The sequence below is a fragment of the Cynocephalus volans genome, chromosome 11, assembly GCF_027409185.1.
Source record: "Cynocephalus volans isolate mCynVol1 chromosome 11, mCynVol1.pri, whole genome shotgun sequence".
Lineage (NCBI taxonomy): Eukaryota > Metazoa > Chordata > Mammalia > Dermoptera > Cynocephalidae > Cynocephalus > Cynocephalus volans.
In genome coordinates this window covers 58,549,438-58,570,527 of record NC_084470.1, presented here as the reverse complement: position 1 = coordinate 58,570,527, position 21,090 = coordinate 58,549,438, and the positions used below count along the sequence as shown (strand labels likewise).

Below are 21,090 nucleotides of genomic sequence, written 5' to 3'. Positions count from 1 at the left end.
TGCAAGGCTCATGCGGTGCTTAGAGGAAAATTTATACTTGTAAACACCCATATTAAAAATAAGAAAAATCTCAAATCAATAATATAAACTTCTATCTTAAAAAAATAGAAAAAGAAGAGAAAACTGAGTCAAAAGCAAATATAAATAGTAAATAACAAAAATTACAACAGAAATATATGAAACAAGGAATTAAAAAACGATAGGGAAAATCAACAAAACCAAAAGTTGATTCTTTAAAAAGATCAACAAAATCTGTAAACCTTTATCTAGACTGATCTAAGAAAAAAAGAGATAAGACCAAAATTACTAAAATCAGAAATAAAGCAGGGGCATTATTACATTGTCATTTATGCATTTTTGTGGTGATAAGATTTAGTTTCTTTTTCTTTCTCATTTGCATTTTTGTTCTACCAGTGGGTTTTGTTCTTTCTTGTGTATTCATGGTAGTGATTATTGTCTTTCGGACTCCAAATGCAGGGCTTCCTTGAAGATTACTTGTAGGGATGATTGTGTGGCGGTGAAGTTCCACAGTTTTTATTTGTCTGGAAAATATACTATTTTTCTCTCGTTTCTGAAGGATAGTCTTGCTGGGTATAGTATTCTTGGCTGGCAGTTTTTTCTTTCAGTATTTTGAATATATCATCCTATTTTCTGGCCTGTAGAGTTTCTGATGAGAAGTCTACTGTTAGTCTGATAGTGGCTCCCTTATAGGTGACTTGATTCTTTTCTCTTGCTTCTTTTAAGATTCTCTCTTTGGACTTCCAGTCAAGATGGTGGAATAGATGGTCCCTAGTGTCACTCTCTCCCACAAATCAATGTACCATCAAGTGCATATGGAGCGGGGAGACGTCCAGCGGGGAAGACAGAAGCTCCACGGAGACCACATGCCCTGCAGGGCTGCCATCGCACGATCTGGCAGATAGGCTTCACCTCCACCACCCGGCTTGATTCCCAGCCCAGCAGAGTGCGCACAGAGTGGGGAGACGTCACACAGGGGAGGCGGAGGCTCCACAGAAACCACACACTCTGTGGGGCTGCCACTGCGTGATCCAGCAGGTAGGCTTCACCGCAGGCACCTGGCTCCATTCCCAGCCTGGCCTAGTGCACTTGGAGCAGGGAGACATCCGGCAGGGGAGGCGGGAACTCCACAGGGACCACACTGCTGCTGCGGGATCCAGCAGCCCGGCCCAGTGCGTACGGAGCACAGAGATGTCCAGCAGGGGAGATAGAAGCTCTGTAGAGTCCACACACCCTGTGGGGGGGCTGCCGCCACACAATCTAGCAGCAGGTAGGCTTCACCGCCGCAACCCGGCTCCATCCCAAGCCTAGCCTAGCGCACACAGAGCAGGGAGACATCCAGCAGGGCAAGGGGAAGCTCTGCAGAGACCACACACTCTGCGGTGCCTCAGCACATCCCAGAAGCCTGGGCCATAGTGCACAGAACAGAAAGAAGTCCAGCACGTGAGGTGGAAGCTCAGCAGAGACCACACACCCTGCGGTACCACCTCGTCATCCAGCAGCCTGGCAGAGTCCGAGCTGACCAGAGAGGTGGCTCCCTGGAGAGGCCCAAGACCCGAGGCAACCACACATAAAAGGCACTAGTGGCCAACTGAGCAGTCACTGAGGTAGCCATACCAAATTGGCAACCACAGTAACATCTTAGTCAGTCAATAGTGTCAAACCTGTGGAACCCCCTGCCACAATGAATAAACATCAAAGAAAATATACCAGAAATACGAAAAATCAAGAAAGTACACCAACAAAGGATAATAACTCTCAAGCTCTAGATCCTATAGAACAAGAAGCCCTTGAAATAACTGAAAAGGAATTTCGAGTGATAATTCTAAGGAAACTGAATTAGATACAAGAAAACTCAGCTAGACATCATGATGAAATGAGGAAAAGTACACAGGACTTGAAAGAGGAAATGTACAAAGGAGTCAATGCCCTGAAAAAAATTGCAGCAGAACCTGCCGAACTGAAAAAGTTATTCGACGAAATAAAAAACACAACGGAGAGTTTAACCAGCAGGCTTGCAGAAGTTGAAGAGAGAATCTCTGAAATTGAAGAAGGGCTATTTGAAATAACACAAGCAGACAAAAAAAAAAAAGAAAAAAGAAAAAAGAATCAAAGGCATTGAAGAAAATCTGAGAGAGATATCAGACAACCTTAAGCGCTCAAATATCTGAGTCATGGGTATTCCAGAAGGGGAGGAAAAAGGAGATTGCATTGAAAACATATTCAACAAAATAGTGGCAGAAAACTTCCCAGGTATAGGAAAAATCACAGATCTTCAGATCCAGGAAGCTCAACGATCTCCAAACATATTCAATCCAAAAAGGTCTTCTCCAAGACATGTCATAGTCAAATTGGCAAAACTCAAAGACAAAGAGAGAATCTTAAAAGTTGCAAGAGAGAAGTGTCAAATCACCTATTAGGGAGCCTCAATCAGGCTAACATCAGACTTTTCATCACAAACCCTAAAAGCCAGAAAGGAATGGGATGATATATTCAAAATACTAAAAGACAGAGATTGCCAGCCAAGAATACTCTACCCTGCAAGGCTATCCTTCCAAAATGAACAGCAAATAGTATATTTCTCAGACAAACAAAAACTGCGGGAGTTCACCACCACACGACCACTCTTACAAGAAATTCGCAAGGGAGTACTGGGTTTGGTTCCTGAAAAATACCACTGCCATAAAAACCCAAGAAAAATCTAAACCCACTAGCATAATAAAAATGGTATTCATGAAGAGAAAACAAACATACAAACAAAAAGGCTATCTACAACCTAATGAACCAACAAACACAGAAAACAAACAGTAAATCAGAAAGCAAGGAACAAAAGACACCTAAGACAACCAAACAATAATCAATAAAATGCTAGGAATAAATCAACACTTTTCAATGACAACTCTTAATGTAAAAGGCTTAAATTCCCCAATCAAAAGACACACACTGGCTGACTGGATTAAAAAAGAGGACCCAACTATATGCTGCCTACAAGAGACTCACTTCACCCATAAAGACTCACATAGACTAAGAGTGAAAGGATGGAAAAAGATTTACCATGCAAACAGAAAAGAAAAACTAGCTGGCGTAGCTATTCTTATATCGGACAAAATAGACTTTAAACTAAAAACCATAAAAAGAGACAATGAGGGACACTACGTAATGATAAAAGAATTGATCCATCAAGAAGACATAACAATCATAACTATGTACGCACCCAATGTTGGAGCAGTCAGATTTATAAAACAAACTCTATTAGACCTAAAGAAGGAAATAGACACTAATACCATAATAGCAGGGGACCTGAACACCCCATTGTCAATATTGGACAGATCATCTATGCAAAGAATCAGCAGAGAAACACAAGATCTAAACAATACTCTAGACCAATTGGACTTGGAAGATATCTACAGAACATTCCATCCAACAACCTCAGAATATTCATTCTTCTCATCAGCACATGGATCATTCTCCAGGATAGATCACATTTTAGGTCACATTTCAAGTCTCAACAAATTCAAAAATATTGGAATTATCACATGTATTTTCTCAGATCACAATGGATTAAAATTAGAAATCAATAACAAATGAAATTCTGGAAACTATACAAACACATGGAAATTAAACAGCTTTCTACTTAATGACATATGGGTCCAAGAAGAAATCAAGCAGGAAATCAAAAAATTTATTGAAACTAATGAAAATAATCATACATCATACCAAAACCTGTGGGATACTGCAAAAGCATTATTAAGGGGAAAATTTATTGCATTAAATGCTCACCTCAGATAAATGGAAAGATGGCAAGAGAACAACCTAACACTTCACCTTAAAGAACTAGAAAAACAAGAACAATCCAAACCTAAAGTTAGCAGACGGAAAGAAATCATTAAGATCAGAGCAGAACTTAATGAAATGGAAACCCGAAAAACAATACAAAAGATCAATGAATCAAAAAGTTGGTTTTTTGAAAAGATAAATAAAATTGACAAACCATTAGCATGGCTAACAAAAAAAAGAAGAGAGAAGACTCAAATAACAAAAATTAGAAATGAAAAAGGCAATATTACAACTGATTCATCTGAAATACAAGGAATCATTCGAGACTACTATAAACAACTATACGCCAACAAATTTGAAAATCTGGAGGAAATGGATAAATTTCTGGACACACACAAGCTCCCAAAACTGAACCATGAAGACGTAGAAAATTTGAACAGACCAATAACAATAAAGGAGATTGAAGCTGTTATCAGAAGGCTCCCAACAAAGAAAAGCCCAGGACCAGATGGATTCACAGCAGAATTTTAGCAAACATTCAAAGAGGAATTGACACCGATTCTTTACAAACTATTCCAAAAGATCGAAATGGAGGCAAATCTCCCAAACTCATTCTATGAAGCAAACATCATCCTGATACCAAAACCAGGTAAAGATATAACCAAAAAAGAAAACTACAGGCCGATATCCTTGATGAATATAGATGCAAAAATCCTCACTAAAATACTAGCAAACAGAATACAGCAACACATACGAAAAATTATTCATCACAATCAAGTGGGATTCATCCCAGGGATGCAAGGTTGGTTCAACATACGCAAATCAATAAATGTGATACACCATATTAATAAACTCAAACACAAGGACCATATGATCATCTCTGTAGATGCTGAAAAAGCATTTGATAAACTTCAGCACTCATTCATGACAAAGACCCTCTATAAGTTAGGTATAGAGGGAAAGTACCTCAACATAATTAAAGCCATATATGCCAAACCCACTGCCAACATCATCCTGAATGGGGAAAAGCTGAAAGCTTTTCCTTTAAGAACAGGAACTAGACAAGGATGCCCACTCTCACCACTCCTATTCAACATAGTGTTGGAAGTACTAGCCAGAGCAATCAGAGAAGAGAAGGAAATAAAGGGCATCCAGATTGGAAAAGATGAAGTCAAACTGTCCCTGTTTGCAGATGACATGATCCTATATATCGAACAGCCTAAAACCTCTACAAAAAAACTGCTGGAATTGATAAATGATTTCAGCACAGTAGCAGGATACAAAATCAACACGCGAGAATCAGTAGCATTTCTTTTCTCCAATAGTGAACATGCAGAAAGAGAAATCAAGAAAGCCTGCCCATTTACAATAGCCACCAAAAAAATAAAATACTTAGGAATTGACTTAACCAAGGAGGTGAAAAATCTCTATAATGAGAATTACAAACCACTGCTGAGAGAAATTAGAGAGGATACAAGAAGATGGAAAGATATCCCATGCTCTTGGATTGGAAGAATCAACATAGTGAAAATGTCCATACTACCCAAAGTGATATACAAATTCAATGCAATCCCCATTCAAAATTCCAAGGACATTTTTCTCAGAAATAGAAAGAACTATCCAGACATTTATATGGAATAACAAAAGACCATGCATAGCCAAAGCAACGCTGAGCAAAAATCATAAAGCTGGAGGCATAACACTACCTGACTTTAAACTATACTACAAAGCTATAATAACCAAAACAGTATGGTACTGGCATAAAAACGGACACACTGATCAATGGAATAGAATAGAGAATCCAGAAATCAACCCACACACCTACAGCCATCTGATCTTTGACAAAGGCACCAGGCCTATACACTGGGGAAGAGACTGCCTCTTTAGCAAATGGTGCTGGGATAACTGGATATCCATATGCAGGAGAATGAAACTAGACCCATACCTTTCACCATACACTAAAGTCAACTCAAAATGGATTAAAGAATTAAATATACACCCTGAAACAATAAAACTTCTTAAAGAAAACATAGGAGACACACTTCAGGAAATAGGACTGGACACAGACTTCATGAATACGACCCCAAAAGAACGGTCAACCAAAGGAAAAATAAACAAATGGGATTATATCAAACTAAAGAGCTTCTGCACAGCATAGAAAAAATTAACAGAGTTAAAAGACAACCAACAGAGTGGAAGAAAATATTTGCAAAATATACATCTGACAAAGGATTAATATCCAGAATATACAAGGAACTCAAAGAACTTTACAAGAAGAAAACAAGCAACCCAATTAAAAAATGGGCAAAAGAGCTAAGTAGGCATTTCTCTAAGGAAGATACACAAATGGCCAACAGACATATGAAAAAATGCTCAACATCACTCAGCATCCGGGAAATGCAAATCAAAACTACACTGAGATACCATCTCACCCCAGTTAGGATGGCTAAAATCCAAAAGACTCTGAACGATAAATGCTGGCGAGGTTGCAGAGAAAAAGGAACTCTCATACATTGTTGGTGGGACTGCAAAATGGTGCAGCCTCTATGGAAAATGGTATGGAGGTTCCTCAAACAATTGCAGATAGATCAACCATATAACCCAGGTATCCCACTGCTGGGAATATACCCAGAGGAATGGAAATCATCAAGTCGAAGGTGTACATGTTCCCCAATGTTCATCACAGCACTCTTTACAATAGCGAAGAGTTGGAACCAGCCCAAATGTCCATCATCAGATGAGTGGATACGGAAAATGTGGTATATCTACACAATGGAATACTACTCAGCTATAAAAACAAATGAAATACTGCCATTTGCAACAACATGGATGGACCTTGAGAGAATTATATTAAGTGATACGAGTCAGGCACAGAAAGAGAAATACCACATGTTCTCACTTATTGGTGGGAGCTAAAAATAAATAAATAAATTCACACACACACACACACACACACACACAAACCGGGGCGGGGGGGAGAAGACTTAACAACTACAATTCCTAGAAGTTGATATGACAAGCAAAGAGAAAGGACATTGTTGGGTGGGAGGGAGGAGAGGGAGGAGGGAGGGAGGTTTCGGTAACGGGTCACAATAATCAACCACACTGTATATCAACAAAATAAAATTAAAAAAAAAAAAAAAAGATTCTCTCTTTGTCTTTGAGCTTTGCCAGTTTGACTATAATGTGTCCTATAGGGGCTTCTTTTGTATTGAATATGTATGGGGATACTTGAGCCTCCTGGATGTGAAGGTCAGTGTCTGTCCCTATACCTTTGAAGTTCTCTGTTACTATTTCATTGATTAGGCTTTGCATGCCTTTTCCTTTCTCCTCCCCTTCTGGAACACCAATGATTCAAATGTTTTTGTGCTTAAGGTTGTCTCCTAGCTCTCTTAGATTTTCTCATTTTTTAAAATTCTATTTTCCTTTTTTTGTCCACTTGGGTTATTTCGAAAAGACTATCTTCAAGATCAGAAATTCTTTCTTCTACTTATTCTACCCTGCTGCTTAAGCCCTCAGTTGCGTTTTTTTGTTTGTTTGTTTTTATTGAGTGAATCTTTCAATTCCATGAGCTCTGCTACATTCTTTTTTAAGGTATTAATCTCTTTGTAAATTTCATTCTTCATATCTTGGATTTATTTTTTCTTGTTTCCTTTAGGTTGTCTGAGTCTTCTCGTATCTCAGTTGAGTTTCCTTAAGATTATTGCTCAGAATTCCTTTTCAGTAATGTCAAGGGCTTCCTGCTCTATACGGTCTGGTATTTGAGAATTACTGTGTTCCTTTGGTGGTGTTGTATTTTCTTGGGTTTTCATATTTCTAGTATCTCTACATTGATGTCTGGTCATCTGGTAGAACAGCTGCTTCTTCTATTTCTCTGAAGTGGGCTTTGAGGAGAGAGATGTCCTCTCCTTTTTCTGGTCTTCACTGGTGACTCTCCTTGTGCCAATGCAGTCAAGTATGTGGCGGGCCACCTTCGTGGTGGCTGTGCCTACTGCTCTGGCGTTGAACCACTTTTGTAGCAGCCATGGCTGTGGCAGTGGCTGTGGTGGGCCACCCATGTGGAAGTACTGTTTTTGGCATGCTTCTTGCCTGCTTCTGGGTGGGGGATGCTGCCCTCAGCTCCTGCCTAGGACCCTAGGCATACCATCTTCCTAGCCTGCTTCCAGGTGGAGGGGGCTACCCTCGGCTCCTCAACTTCTGTGATTAATAAGTGAGTATAGCAAGGTTACAAGATACAAGGTCAACAAGTAAATGTCAACTGCTCTCTATATACCAACAAGGAACAATTAAGATTTTTAATTAAATATACATATACATATACATATATGTATACACACACACACACACACACACACACACACACACACACACGCCCATACACACACCATTAGTAAAATCACCAAAAAAATTAACTACTTAGGTACAAATCTAACAAAACAAGTACATGATCTATATGTGAAAAACTACAAAACACTTTTTGTAACTTCTCTAAAAGAAATCAGAGAAGATCTAAACAAAAGGAGAGATATTCCTTTTTTTTTTTTTTCATGGACAGGAAGACTCAATATTGTTATATCAGTTCTCCCCATCTTGATCTACAGATTCAGTGCAATCCCAATCAAGATCTCAGCAAGCTATTTTGTAGATATCAATAAACTGATTCTAGAGGTTACATGGGAAGGCAAAAGACCTAGAATAGCCAACATAATACTGAAGAACAAAGTTAGAAGATTCATATTATCCAATTTCAAGATTTATCATAAAACTATATTAATCAAGACAGGCTGGTATTGGCAAAAGTGTAGACAAGCAGATCAGTGGAACAGAACAAAGAAACCAGAAACAGACTGACACAAACATGGTAAACTGATTTTTGACAAAGGCATAAAGGCAATTCAGTGGAGACAGGATCATCTTTTCTACAAATGGTACTAGGACAACTGAATAGCCATATGCAAAAAAATAAACCTAAGCACAGACCCGCTACTTTTCACAAAAATTAACTCAATAAAGATTACAGACCTAAATGTAAAATACAAAACTATAAACTTCTAGAAGTAAACAGAAAAAGCCTACATGACCTTGAGTTTGGTGATAAGTTTTTAGATACAACACTAAAAGCATGATACATGAAAGAAAAAAATTGATAAGTTGGACTTAATTAAAATTAAAAACTTTTGCTCTGCAAAAGACGCTGTTAAGAAAATGAAAGGACAAACCACAGACTGGGAGGAAATGTTTACAAAACACATACCTGATAAAGAACTTGTATCCAAAATATACAAAGAATGCTTAAAAGTCAACAATTAAAAAAAACTATCAAATTAAAAATGGGCTAAAGATCTGAACAGACTCCACAGCAAAGAAAATATGCAGATGGTAAATAAGAATATATAAAAAGGGGAAGGGTGGTAGCCAGTGAGCTCACTTGGGAGAGCATGGTGCTGATAACACCAGGGTCAAGGGTTCAGATCCCTGTACATGCCAGCCACCAGAAAAAAAAAATGCTCAACATCAATTGTCATCAGGGAAATGAAAAATAAAAACAACAATGAGATACCACGTCACACCTATAAGAATGAATAAAATCCAAAAAACTGACAATATCAATTATTGAGAAGGATGCAGAACAACAGGAATTCATATTCATCACTGATACGAATACAAAATGATACAGCCACTTTGGAAGACAGTTTGCCAGTTTCTTACAAAGTTGAATATAATGCTACACAATCCAGCAATCAAGCTCCTAGGTATTTACCCTATTAATCTGAAGATGTATGCCCACATAAAAAACCTGCATGCAAATGTTTACAGAAGCTTTATTCATAATCCCTAAAAGCTAGAACAATTAAGATGTCCTTCAATAGATGAAAGAATAAACAAACTGTGATACATCTAATACAATGGAACACTATGAGCAACAGAAAGGAACGAATTATCAAGCCATGCAAAGACACAAAAGATCTTTTTTTTTTTTTTAAGATGACTGGTAAGGGTATCTTAACCCTTGACTTGGTGTTGTCAGCACCACATTCTCCCAAGTGATCTGACTGGCCATCCCTATATAGGGATCCGAACCCGTGTTTTTGTTGTTATCAGCACCACACTCTTCCAAGTGAGCCACAGGCCGGCCCTCAAAAGATCTTAAATACATATATACATTGCTAGCTGAAAGAAACCAGTCTGAAAGGGCTATGTACTATATGGTGCCATGTGTATGACATTTCCGAAAAAGGCAAAAATATAGAGACAGTAAACAGATCAGTGGTTGTCAGGAGTTTAAGGAGGGCAGAGTGCTGGCTGGTGAAACACAGAATTTTTTTTTAGAGCAGTAAACTGTTTCTGTATAAAAGTAGTGGTGGATACATGACACAATGCATTGGTCAAAATCCACAGAACCATATAGCACGAAGAGTGAACCTTAATGTGTTCAAATTTTAAAAATCACTGAGGAGGTCAGGCAATTCCAGGATGGAATGCAGAATATACAAAATATATATTTCAAATGTATAAAACCTCACTGAAGGTGGTGGAGAAAAAAGGTGCTGACTTAAATAACTTCAGAAATGAATAGAGTCTGTAAACAAAAGGAATTGTATATAAGTATTATATGCTAGCTGATAAGACTGTTTTGCATGTGGACACAAGCCAAAAATTCTGAAGCTGCTATGCACATAAACTGGAATTGAACAATTAAGTAAGGGATGGTGAGAGCCAGGTTTCTCACTGTTGGAGTAGGAAGTTACTGATAAGTAAGGTGAGGAGGCTAGAACGATCCATGTGGTAAGAGATCAGAAGTGGAAGAATCAGTATGAGCTCATATTTAGCTTACTATATATAGATTGTTACATAAAGAAATATTTATAGATACAGGTTAGTATAAAACATATATTTCCTTGCTGCGTTAGCTGAGAGGGCCTAGAAACAGTGACACTCCAGTAGCAAAGAGAACACCCAGCTTATAGTTCTTGGTTTCTAATACCTTTCTCCAGTGAAAAGAGCCAGAGCTCCTTGGAGCAATGGCTGATCCTAGTACTGGGGCAGGAAATAAACAAGATGAGCACGGAGCATATTGTGGGGCCAGAAAGCAAGGAAGTGCATTTAAAAAACCAAAAAAAACCCACCACACAGTAATGGGGGTATGTCAAAGGGACACAGAAACCAAGTTAAAGAGCTCCTAATGGCCAAATCTGGAACAATTTTGAAAGAAAGTGAGCCAAGATGCCAGGTACTGTAGAGGATTCTTAAAGTAAATGTACTTCACAGGGCCTGGTTTTCCAAAGCCTTGCAGTTTCAAATATTGACCTTGCAAAGGACAAGAAATTTTCCTCAGGCTATAAAGTCTCTGGTGTAAGATAAAAGATTTGTGGCACAGCAAGGTTGCTGGCTCAAGGACAGACTAGTTACTGATTGAAATGTAAAAATACTGGAAAATTGCTGGAGGGAGAAGGAATGTTTGCTAGATCAAGCTTTTGTTGATAGGACCACTTAATTGCCTTACTGGAATGTCATCTGGCTTGTTTCACTGAAAGTTACCAGCCTATATTGTTAAACTATAACCCCGCCTATGTTCTCTTCCTGTAACTTCCTGGTCTGGAAAATAAATGCAGGAAGAGAACCCCAATTCAGGGTTAATTTCCCGAGGAAGTGATGCCTCTTGTTTGAGAGTTCTGGGGAAGTTAACCACTTCAGCGCTTCTCACTGCTCAGAAGAGATGGGCTTTGAGTAATCCTTTGTGGCTCCATCACCCAGCGGAAGTGGGGTGACAAATCTGTGGGGGGCAAAGCAACAGGGTACTGTTCAAGCTTTATTAAAGGAAAAGAATCTGCCAGGCTGTGCTCAAAGCGGGAAACAGCCTGGGGCTACCCTGAAAATGGGGGACAGCACCACATGCGGGGGTGGTAAAGCTTATATAGGGCACCAAAGACGGGCTGATACCATCAAGGACAGGCATTATGCTAATGTGGATGGGGTGGCAAAATGCATCCTTGTGGAAGCAAAAGGGATTTCTGTTTAAGTCAGGAGGCTTCTCGTAAAGGGATGGGGGGAGGGGAGGAGAGAAGGTGAGTGGTGCCATTTTGTACTTGGGCTTGTCTAAAGTGGCTCTGGTTCTGTTGCAGATCTATTAAATTTGAGCAATAATTTGAGCAATTTAAAATAAAGTAGTATTGGATTAAAACCCAAAGTATAAAATACATATCTATGAGTATATACTGATCTAAATAAATGACTGCAAAAATGCATAAATGGGAGGAATAGACAAATCTCCCTTGCAAAGCAGTTCTAAACAATTTACATAGATACTCCACCCTCAAGGAGATGGAGCAAACTCCCCACTCCTTGAGTGTGGGCTGCGCATAGTGACTTCCATGCAAAGAATACATTATGGGGGAAGAGAGTGAAAAGGGTGGGAAGAGGTAACTTTACAGTGGAGAAACCTGACAAACATTCCTTCAGCTAGATGATCAAGGTTAAAATTAACAGTGGTAAGTAATGATGACACTATGTACCCTTTACATGATGTGATAAGAATAGCACTTCACCTGTGTGGTCTTCCTTCCAAAAACCCATACCCAGTCTAATCATGAGAAAAACACCAGACATCCCACGTAAGAGACAATCTACAAAAAATCTGACCAGTACCTCCTCAGAGACATGACAACTAAATGTAAAATGATATCCTAGATGGGATCTTGGAACAGAAAAAGGACAATAAATAAAAACTAAGGACGTATAAATAAAGTATGGACTTTAATAATAACATTAATAATAAGGTTTCAAAACTGGTATATTAATTATGACAAAAGTACCATACTAATGTAAAATGTTAATAATAGGGGAAACAGGGCACAGTGTTATAACACCAAGGTCAAGTGTTTAGATGCCCTTACTGGCCAGCCACCAAAAAAATGAAAAAAATAGGGGAAACTGGATATGGAATATATGGGAACTCTCTGTGCTATCCTCAAAATTTTTCTATAAATCTAAAACTACTCTAAAATAAAAATTTTATTAAAAATGTTTTAAATACTATAATTCCAATTATACTAACATCAAAAAACATGAAATACTGAGAGATCAATTTAACAAAATATGTGCCAGAAATGTACACCAAAAACTACAGTAGGTTCTTAAGGGAAAGATCTATATAAAAGAAGAGATATATGGTTTTGATGGACCAGAAAACTCAATAAAGTTAGGATGTTACTACTCCCCCAAACTGATATAAAAGTTTGAAGCAATTCCATCAAAATCCCATTGTAAAAATTGATAAACTGATTCTAATATTTATATGAAAATGCAAAAGACCTGGAATAGGCAAAGCAATCTCAATAAATAAATAAATAAATAAATAAAATTTGAGGATCTAACACTACCTGACTTTTAAGACTTACTATAAAGCCACATTAGTGAGCAGCACAGCACAGGTATTAGCATGAGGATCAACAAAGAGTTCAATGGAGCAGAACAGAGTGCCCAGAAATAGACCCACAATTGGTTTTTGACAAAGAGATCAAAGCAATTCCATGAAGAAAGGAAAATCTTCTCAACAAACAGTGCTGGTACAACTGAATATCCAAATTTTTTAAATTTTAAAAAAATAAAGAAAAAAGAACCTCAATCCCTAGCTCATACCATAACAAAAAAAATTACCTAAACTTAAATCTAAAGTTGTAAGTTTCTAGAAGAAAATGTACAATAGCTTCAGAACTTGGGGATAATCAACAAGGATTTCTTTGAGCATACAGAGAACAAAAAACATAAAACAGAAAAGCTGAAAAACTAGACTTCATCAAAATTTTAAAACTTCTGCTTATCAAAAAGACATTAAGAAAATGAATAGGCAAGCTCCAAACAGGAAGAAAATATTCACAAAGCAAATATATGACAAAGGACTAGTATCCTGAATATATAAAGAGCTCCCACAACTCATAATATAAATACCCAATAAAAATGGGCCAAAACTTTGAACAGACACATCAAAAAGGAAGATATATGAATGTCTAATAAGTATTTGTAAAACTGCTAAATGCATCATATGGCAAACCTAAAATTTGTGCATTTCACTGGATGTCAATTTTACCTCAAAAAAAAAGCAATATTGAATTCTATTTAATGATATGCATGCTGAAGTATTTAGAGTGAACTGTACTGAGATCTGCAACTTATTCTGAAGTGCATCAAAACAAAAGATGGATTAATATATGGATAAAGGGATAGATATGACATAAAGCAAACATAATAAAATGTTAGCTATAGGCTTTAGGTGTTGTATTCATTTTACAATTCTTTCAACTTTTCTGCATATTTGAAATTCTTCATAACAAAATATTGGGGTGGGGGAAGATATGGAAAAATAAAGGCAGTTGCTTCCCCATTATGAAGTGATTTGCCCCCAATTCACTCTCATCTCTAACAATCAAATTTGGTCTCTATGTCCGTAGGGCCTGGAAACTGCCTTGGGCAAGTGCCAAGCCTCTTCAGGAGAATAATGAAGATGTGGCTGCTGTGTTTCTTGCCCTGTATCTTTTCATGAAGCTAAGTAAATTTAATGCAGGGTTAAGCTACCATCAGTTTGATTATCAATCCAAACCTAAGGCCATACTTTGTGGCTGTACATTGTTATAACAGCTATAGGCTAACACTTAGTCATGACTTTCCCTGCACTATTTATTTTTTCTTTCTTTTTTTTTTTTTTTTCTTTTTCTGGTGGCTTGCCAGTATGGGGAACCAAACCCTTGACCTTGGTGTTACAAGGCCACACTCTAACCAACTGAGCTAACTGGCCAGCCCTTTTATTTTTTAACTGACTCATAATAACTATACATAGTTATGGGGTACAGAGTAATATTGATACATATATATTCACTGTGTGATGATCAAATTAGGCTAATTAGCATATCCATCTCCCAAAATATTTATCATTTCTTTGTGATGAGGACATCTGAAATCCTCTCTACTAGCCATCTGAAAATGTACAATAAATTATTGCTAATTATAGACACCTAGCACCACTGTAGAATATTAGAACTTATTCTTCCTATCTAGCTGTAATTCTATATCTGTTAACCAACCTCTTCCTATCTCCTTTTCCCTGTACTATTCCTAGACTCTAGTAACCTCAATTCTACTCTCTGCTTCTATGAGCTCAACTTTTTTATAGCTCCCACATACAAGTGAGAACATGCAGTACTTATCTTCCTGTGCTTGACTTATTTCACTTAACTGTCATGTAGGAACATCCATATTGCCGCAAATGACATGATTTCATTCTTTTTTATGGCTGAGTAGTATTCCACTGTGAATATATACCATATTTTCTTTATCCATTCATCTGTTAATGGACACTTAGATTTATTCTGCACCTTGGTTATTGTAAATAGTGCTACAATAAACATGGGGGTACAGGTATCTCTTTGGCATATTAATTTCCTGTCCTTTGGATAAATACCCAGTAGTGGGATTGTAGGATCATATGGTAGTTCTATTTTCAGTTTTTTGAGGATCCTCCATACTGTCTTCCACAATGGCTATACTAGTTTACACTCCCACCAACATTGTACAAGTGTTCCCTTTCCCCACATCCTCACCAACTCGTTTTTTCTTTTGTCTTTTTGATAATATCCATCCTAACTGGGGTGAGATGGTATCTCAATGTGATTTTGATTTGCATTTCTCTGATGATTAGAGATGTTGTGCATTTTTTCATATGCCTGTTGGCCATTTGCATGCCTTATTTTGAGAAATGTCTATTCAGGTCATTTGCCCGTTTTTTTAATCAGATTTTTTTTTTTTCACTATTGAGCTGTCTGAGTTCCTTATATATTCTGGATATTAATCCCTTGTCAGATGCAAGTTTGCAAATATTTTCTCCCATTCTACAGGCTGCTTCTTCACACTATTGGTTCCTCTGCTGTGAAGAAACTTTTCAGTCTGATGTAGTCCCATCTGTCTATTTTTGCTTTATTTGCCTGTCCTTTAGAAGTCTTCTCCATAAAATTTTTGCCCAAACCAATGTCTTGAAGAGTTTCTCCTATGTTTTCTTCTAGTAGTTTTATGGGTCAATTTAAGTCTTTAATCCACCTCGAGTTGACTTTTGTATATGGTGAGAGATAGGGGTCTAGTTTCCACTGCACTGTTTTATAGTTTTAATTGTCTTCACATGATTACTACCAGTATCATCATTTCCTGTTTCTAATGCATTATTTCCCAAAGAATCTTGGCTCTTTGAGAGTAAGCACAGTGTACTTACAATTTTGTTTGGCTGGCCCATAGTAGTATCTCACACAGTCCTGCACCCAGGAATCAATAAATTAAATGTCTAGGATAAAGAAGTTTTGGAGCGTGTATATTCAACATCACAACTACAGAGTGAATTCTCCATGGGGCTCTTCATCCAAAAATATAATCCCATTTCCTAGAGTTGGAAAATTTGTTCTTTTATCATTGAGTACTTTTCTAGGAGGAAAAAACAGTCAAGACAGCACCACAGAAAATTCATGGTTTCAGAATCAGAGAAATCTGGGTTTAATTCCTGGCTCTACCATCTGGCCACCCACATGTGCCTGTGAGCAAGTTATATAATTCCTCTAAGCCAGAAGATCTCTTCTCTCAAATGGGAATACCACCACACATCTCATATAGCTATTTTAAGGATTTAAACACAGGACTGAAATATTTATAGATTAAGTGGTATGATGCCATGGAATTTCTTTAAAATAATCTAGTGGGGTGGAAATGAAGCAAAATTGACTATGAGTTGATAATTGCTAAAGTGAGATGACAGATACATAAGAGTTTATTAACACTTTTTCTGCTTTTGCATATGTTTGAAATTTTCCATAACAGAAAGTTAAAAAAGAAGTCCAATATACAAGATCAGACTATTAGATACTATTAAGGTAATATAATTATTTGTGTGAATGTTGATGTAGGAAATTTTAATAGTGCATTTTATGGTTTTACTAACTCCAGGTTTTTACAGAAAGTTGCCGTTATATTTTAGAATACCCTGAATTCCTAATATTAAACTTGGTTATGTTTTCTATAAGCTCAAAAACTAAAGAGATTAATTATAGAAACCATTATAAAATGCCTAGCACAAGGGCTAACACAAGGCATGACATATCTAAATGTTGATCCCTTCCTCCCTTCCCAAGAAAGAGAAATGTACAGATTCTCTGGGAAATGCACCAGCATTTCAGAAAAAAGTAACTGGCCCCTACTCACCAGATTTCTGGGCTTCTCCTCCTCCCAGGGGCAGGCAGAGTCCTTGGAATGCAGAGCTGGGGAAAGAAATAAGCAGCCTTAAGAACCCTGGCCTACCAGGCCTATCATGATGATCCCTGAGAACCCTTCTGAGCTTCTTCAGCTCTGGCCACTTGTGCCTTCTCCCCCACCCAGGGCATCAGCTCACTTCTTGTCTTACACTTGAGTTAACTTCTCCATGGTCTATACCTCTTTCCTATTATGTTTTTAGAAAAATACCGATCTTAATTAAATGTAATTAGGTAAATTCTAAGCACCCATCATCCTTCCACCCTAAAAATTAGCAAAACTGTTGAGACAAGGCACAGTCTTTTCCCCATACTTGTTACATGGCTCCAGTTACAAAAAAAAAAAAGTTTAAGTTTATGAAAACGTTAAACACAGAAAAAGAAGCCTGTGATTTTTAATAAAAATGTAGTTTTAAAAAAAATTGTCAGTGTTATTCCTTATTTTACAAAAGAGCACTAGTAAAAAGAGTGAACAGTATTGAAGACCATTACAACATTTCTAACCTGCAGCTTGCTAGACTCCCATTCCTCTTAAAAACAAATTAGTATGGAATTTTAAAAGGCAAGATTTTAACATCTCTGAAGGGAAGCTCAGGCTTTCCCTGACATACCTCTGAAGAAGGGAAACAAAAGAATGTGCTTCTGATCTCTGGATGTCACTGCTTCTGAGAGTTCAGAAAAGGAACTGGGGTGTTGTGTTTCTAACCTGGGATCAGTGCCTTTGCAGGAGAAGTCTGGGGAAGGGAATGCATCACTGGGGAAGGAGGGTCTCAATGGTAGCCCTAAGCTTCCTCCTAGACACTCTTCATATCAGTGAGTAAGAGGGGGAGATATTGATAAGGAATACTTGTCTATAAAATACATGGAGGCTTATAATTTGGCCAATCTCTTCTTGGGCTCCCCAGATGGTGTCAGTGCAGTCATCGGGAGGAATTTAGCTAAGGGTGGCCTTGACCTTGGGTGTGCAAAAAAACAAAAACAACCCCAAATGTAATGATGACATCATCCCTGCTGAAAGTTTTAGAAGAAAAAATGAGTACCACATTTGGCCACTCCCAATGGACAGATCTAAGCAGTATGCAAGTTAAGGAGGCAGTTCCTCAGTTTGTTCAGTGAAAGAGACTGTCTGAGCCTCCCCCTGCCAGAGAGGGACAGGTGGTTATCCCTCTGCATAGGCAGGAAAACTGAGATACACAGGGTAACCTCACACAGCTCAGCTGAAGGATCCTACCTCCTGGGTCCTGGTTCTGCCTTGACTTTGAGATGCCACCCCCTCTCCCTAGCATGGAACCATTCACAAGCAAAGTAATCCTTCAGTGGAGCAAAGACGTCCTTCAGGAAGGCAAGAGGTGTCAAATGACAGGCACACTCCAGGACCTCACAAGCAGGTGCCTCAGCCTATGTTGGACATATCTGTGTAGCATTCAGTGAACTCAAAGATCCTTTCTAGCTCTGTGTACTACAAAACATCTTATCTTCTTTGCCATTCACAACAACACAGAAAAGTTATACTCCTTTTAAAGTTCAACTTGGTGATTACTGTCTCTACTTTCTTTAACTTTGGTACCCAATTGAACAGGTCCTGGCACATCAGGCAGAGGGAGAGCCCACCCTCAAAGAGTGGATGGAAGGAGACAGAGGTGCTTCAGCAAAGGACAAATAGCTATACTGTACCAGGGGCTGGCAAACTATGCACAGACCAAATCCAGCCTACTGCTTGTTTTTATACTACCCATGAGCTAAGAATAGTTTTTACATTTTTAAATAGCTAAAAAAAAAAAGAAAACCAGAATATTTCATGGCACATGAAAATTATATGAAACTCAAATTTCGATTCCCATAAATAAAGTTTTATTGGAACACTGCAACGTGCATTCATTTACCTATTGTTTTTAGCTATTGTCTTTAGCTACTTTCACACAGAATTGAACCATACGGCCCACAAAGCTAAAATATTTACCATCTGGCCCTTAATAGAAAAAGTCTGCCAAGCCCTGTTCTAGACTGTTCTTGTTGTTATACCCAAAGTCATTTGCTCTAGACTCTTAATCTTCTTTCCTGAGATCTTTGCCATTATTGTAGCAATTCACCTTTTGGCATTTGGGTGGGAGATGGTAGTCAGAAATGGCAGCTGTGTATCTTCAGGTCTTGTCCTCATATTTCTTTGATTCCAAGTTTTACTGCCTGCACAACACACCTTAAATTTAACAGCTGGTTTGTTGTTGTTGGATTTGAGGCCCTCAACCCCAGTTGGCTTGAAGCCCCTATTGGCCCACTCCAACATGGACTTCAACTGATCCTCCAACAAGGCTTTGGAAAGGGCCTGCCAATTCACACCCTGTCTTTCTCCAAGGCCTGGTATGTGACCTTCCTACAAGAAACCAGGTTATTGAAGGTAGCCAGGTTAAAGTACAGGCTAAGTAGACCCTGGGCCACCTACTTGTCCAGAGAGCCCTCAAAGAACTCATCATCACCAAACCACTGAGCACATCTCATGTCAAACATGGCCTGGTAGTTGAAGGTGGCCTTCCAGAACACTACCATGACAGGCCATCAAGAAAAGCCCTTGATCTTTCCCCAGATGAGGACCTGTCCCAATCCCATATTGTTCTCATTTCTCTATAACCTCTTCCAGGGGCTCCAAGCTCCCCTATTGGATATCCTGTAGGATATCCAGTCAGGGGCAAAGGGAACTGCTTTTCTGGGGTGCTACATTCCCATTAGGTCAGTGCTAAGGTAGGGGCTGGCAAGGGATTGCCACATGGTGCCTGCCCTAGATGATACTAACTGCCTCAGGGACTTGGCAGTTGAAGACTCAACAGGAAAGACATCCACAGGACTCCAGTCTACCAGCCTCAGATGAAGCACCAGGGAGGATCTGTGCCTTTCACAGCTGGAGACACAATTACTATTTCAGGTTTGACAATTAGGCTTTCAAATGGAGTCTGTTTCCACAGGAATTTTGGCATCACTAGAGTGTCAGAGCCATTTCCATCTTCCCCTTCAATACCCCATCGCCTATCAGATCCTGAGTATAACTTACCAGAATGGAGACCTCCCTCTCGTATAATCATGAACTTGATCTCTGATCTCTGTGGTGGCAGGGGTCTCCAGGACTAGGGCAAGGGAACATCCGCGGCAACAGAGTACTGGTTACTACAAACCCTACTGGTAATGAAGGAGTCTTACCTCCCACTGGCATCCTCCCCTCCATTGAGCTGTCTGGTGTCTCCCTCATTGTTTCCTTAAGTTCAGGGATTCAAGTCTACCCACTTCAAAATAGCAGTAAAGGCTGGCCCCGCTGAGAGCTTGGCTCAAGCACAGCTCTCTAGCCGGCAGCTGGACACTAAATGCTCTGGCTTCCAAATTTCTCTAGCACAGATACCCAAATTATATTTACTTGGATCCCCATATCAGGGGTCCCCAAGACTACTCCCACTAGAAGGATTCATGGGATTCAGCATATAGTTGTACTCATGGCTAAGGTTTATAACAGCAAAAGGGTAAGCAATATGATCAGCAGGCCAAATGACCCAGGAAGCATCTAGAAAAATCCATGCATGGGCTTCCTTTCATTCTCTCCTCCCATGCCAGGAGATACTGAGTGTGCTTCCCTTCCTAGCAATGAAAAAAACAGTAACATGCGTGCAATTTTTCTGCTCAGGGAAAGCCATTAAGACTAGGGTGCCCAAGGTTTTATTGGGGGCTGGTCATGTAGGCACCCTCTGCGTAACAACTATAAAAATTCCAGACTCCCAGAAGGAAAGCAGATGTTCAGCATAAATCACACTGCATGCACAGTTAAGGCACAGTGAACTATACTTGTTAGTTAGGGAACAGATTAAGTGACAAGTTCCCAGATGCCAGCAAGGGGCTAACCTTGCAAGGAGGCCTTCCTAAAGATAGCAGTCTTGGACCTACTATGTTAACTCTTTTCTGCTTAGCCCCTTAAACCTTGCACTGCTTGCTGGGCACAGCTCACTAATCCATCTGTTGGTCTATCAAAGGAAGCTTT

General features: G+C 38.8%; 1 protein-coding gene across 2 annotated transcripts in view; it reads right to left on the bottom strand.

The window, feature by feature from the left end:
• The window catches only part of ZNF589 (zinc finger protein 589), a 50,205-nt gene that overhangs the window by 23,960 nt on the left and 5,155 nt on the right, over positions 1-21,090 (bottom strand). For both annotated transcript variants that reach the window (XM_063113982.1, XM_063113983.1), the window contains exon 2: positions 17,029-17,084. In XM_063113982.1, the coding sequence (XP_062970052.1) occupies positions 17,029-17,084 (56 nt within the window). The remainder of the gene's footprint in view (positions 1-17,028; positions 17,085-21,090) is intronic.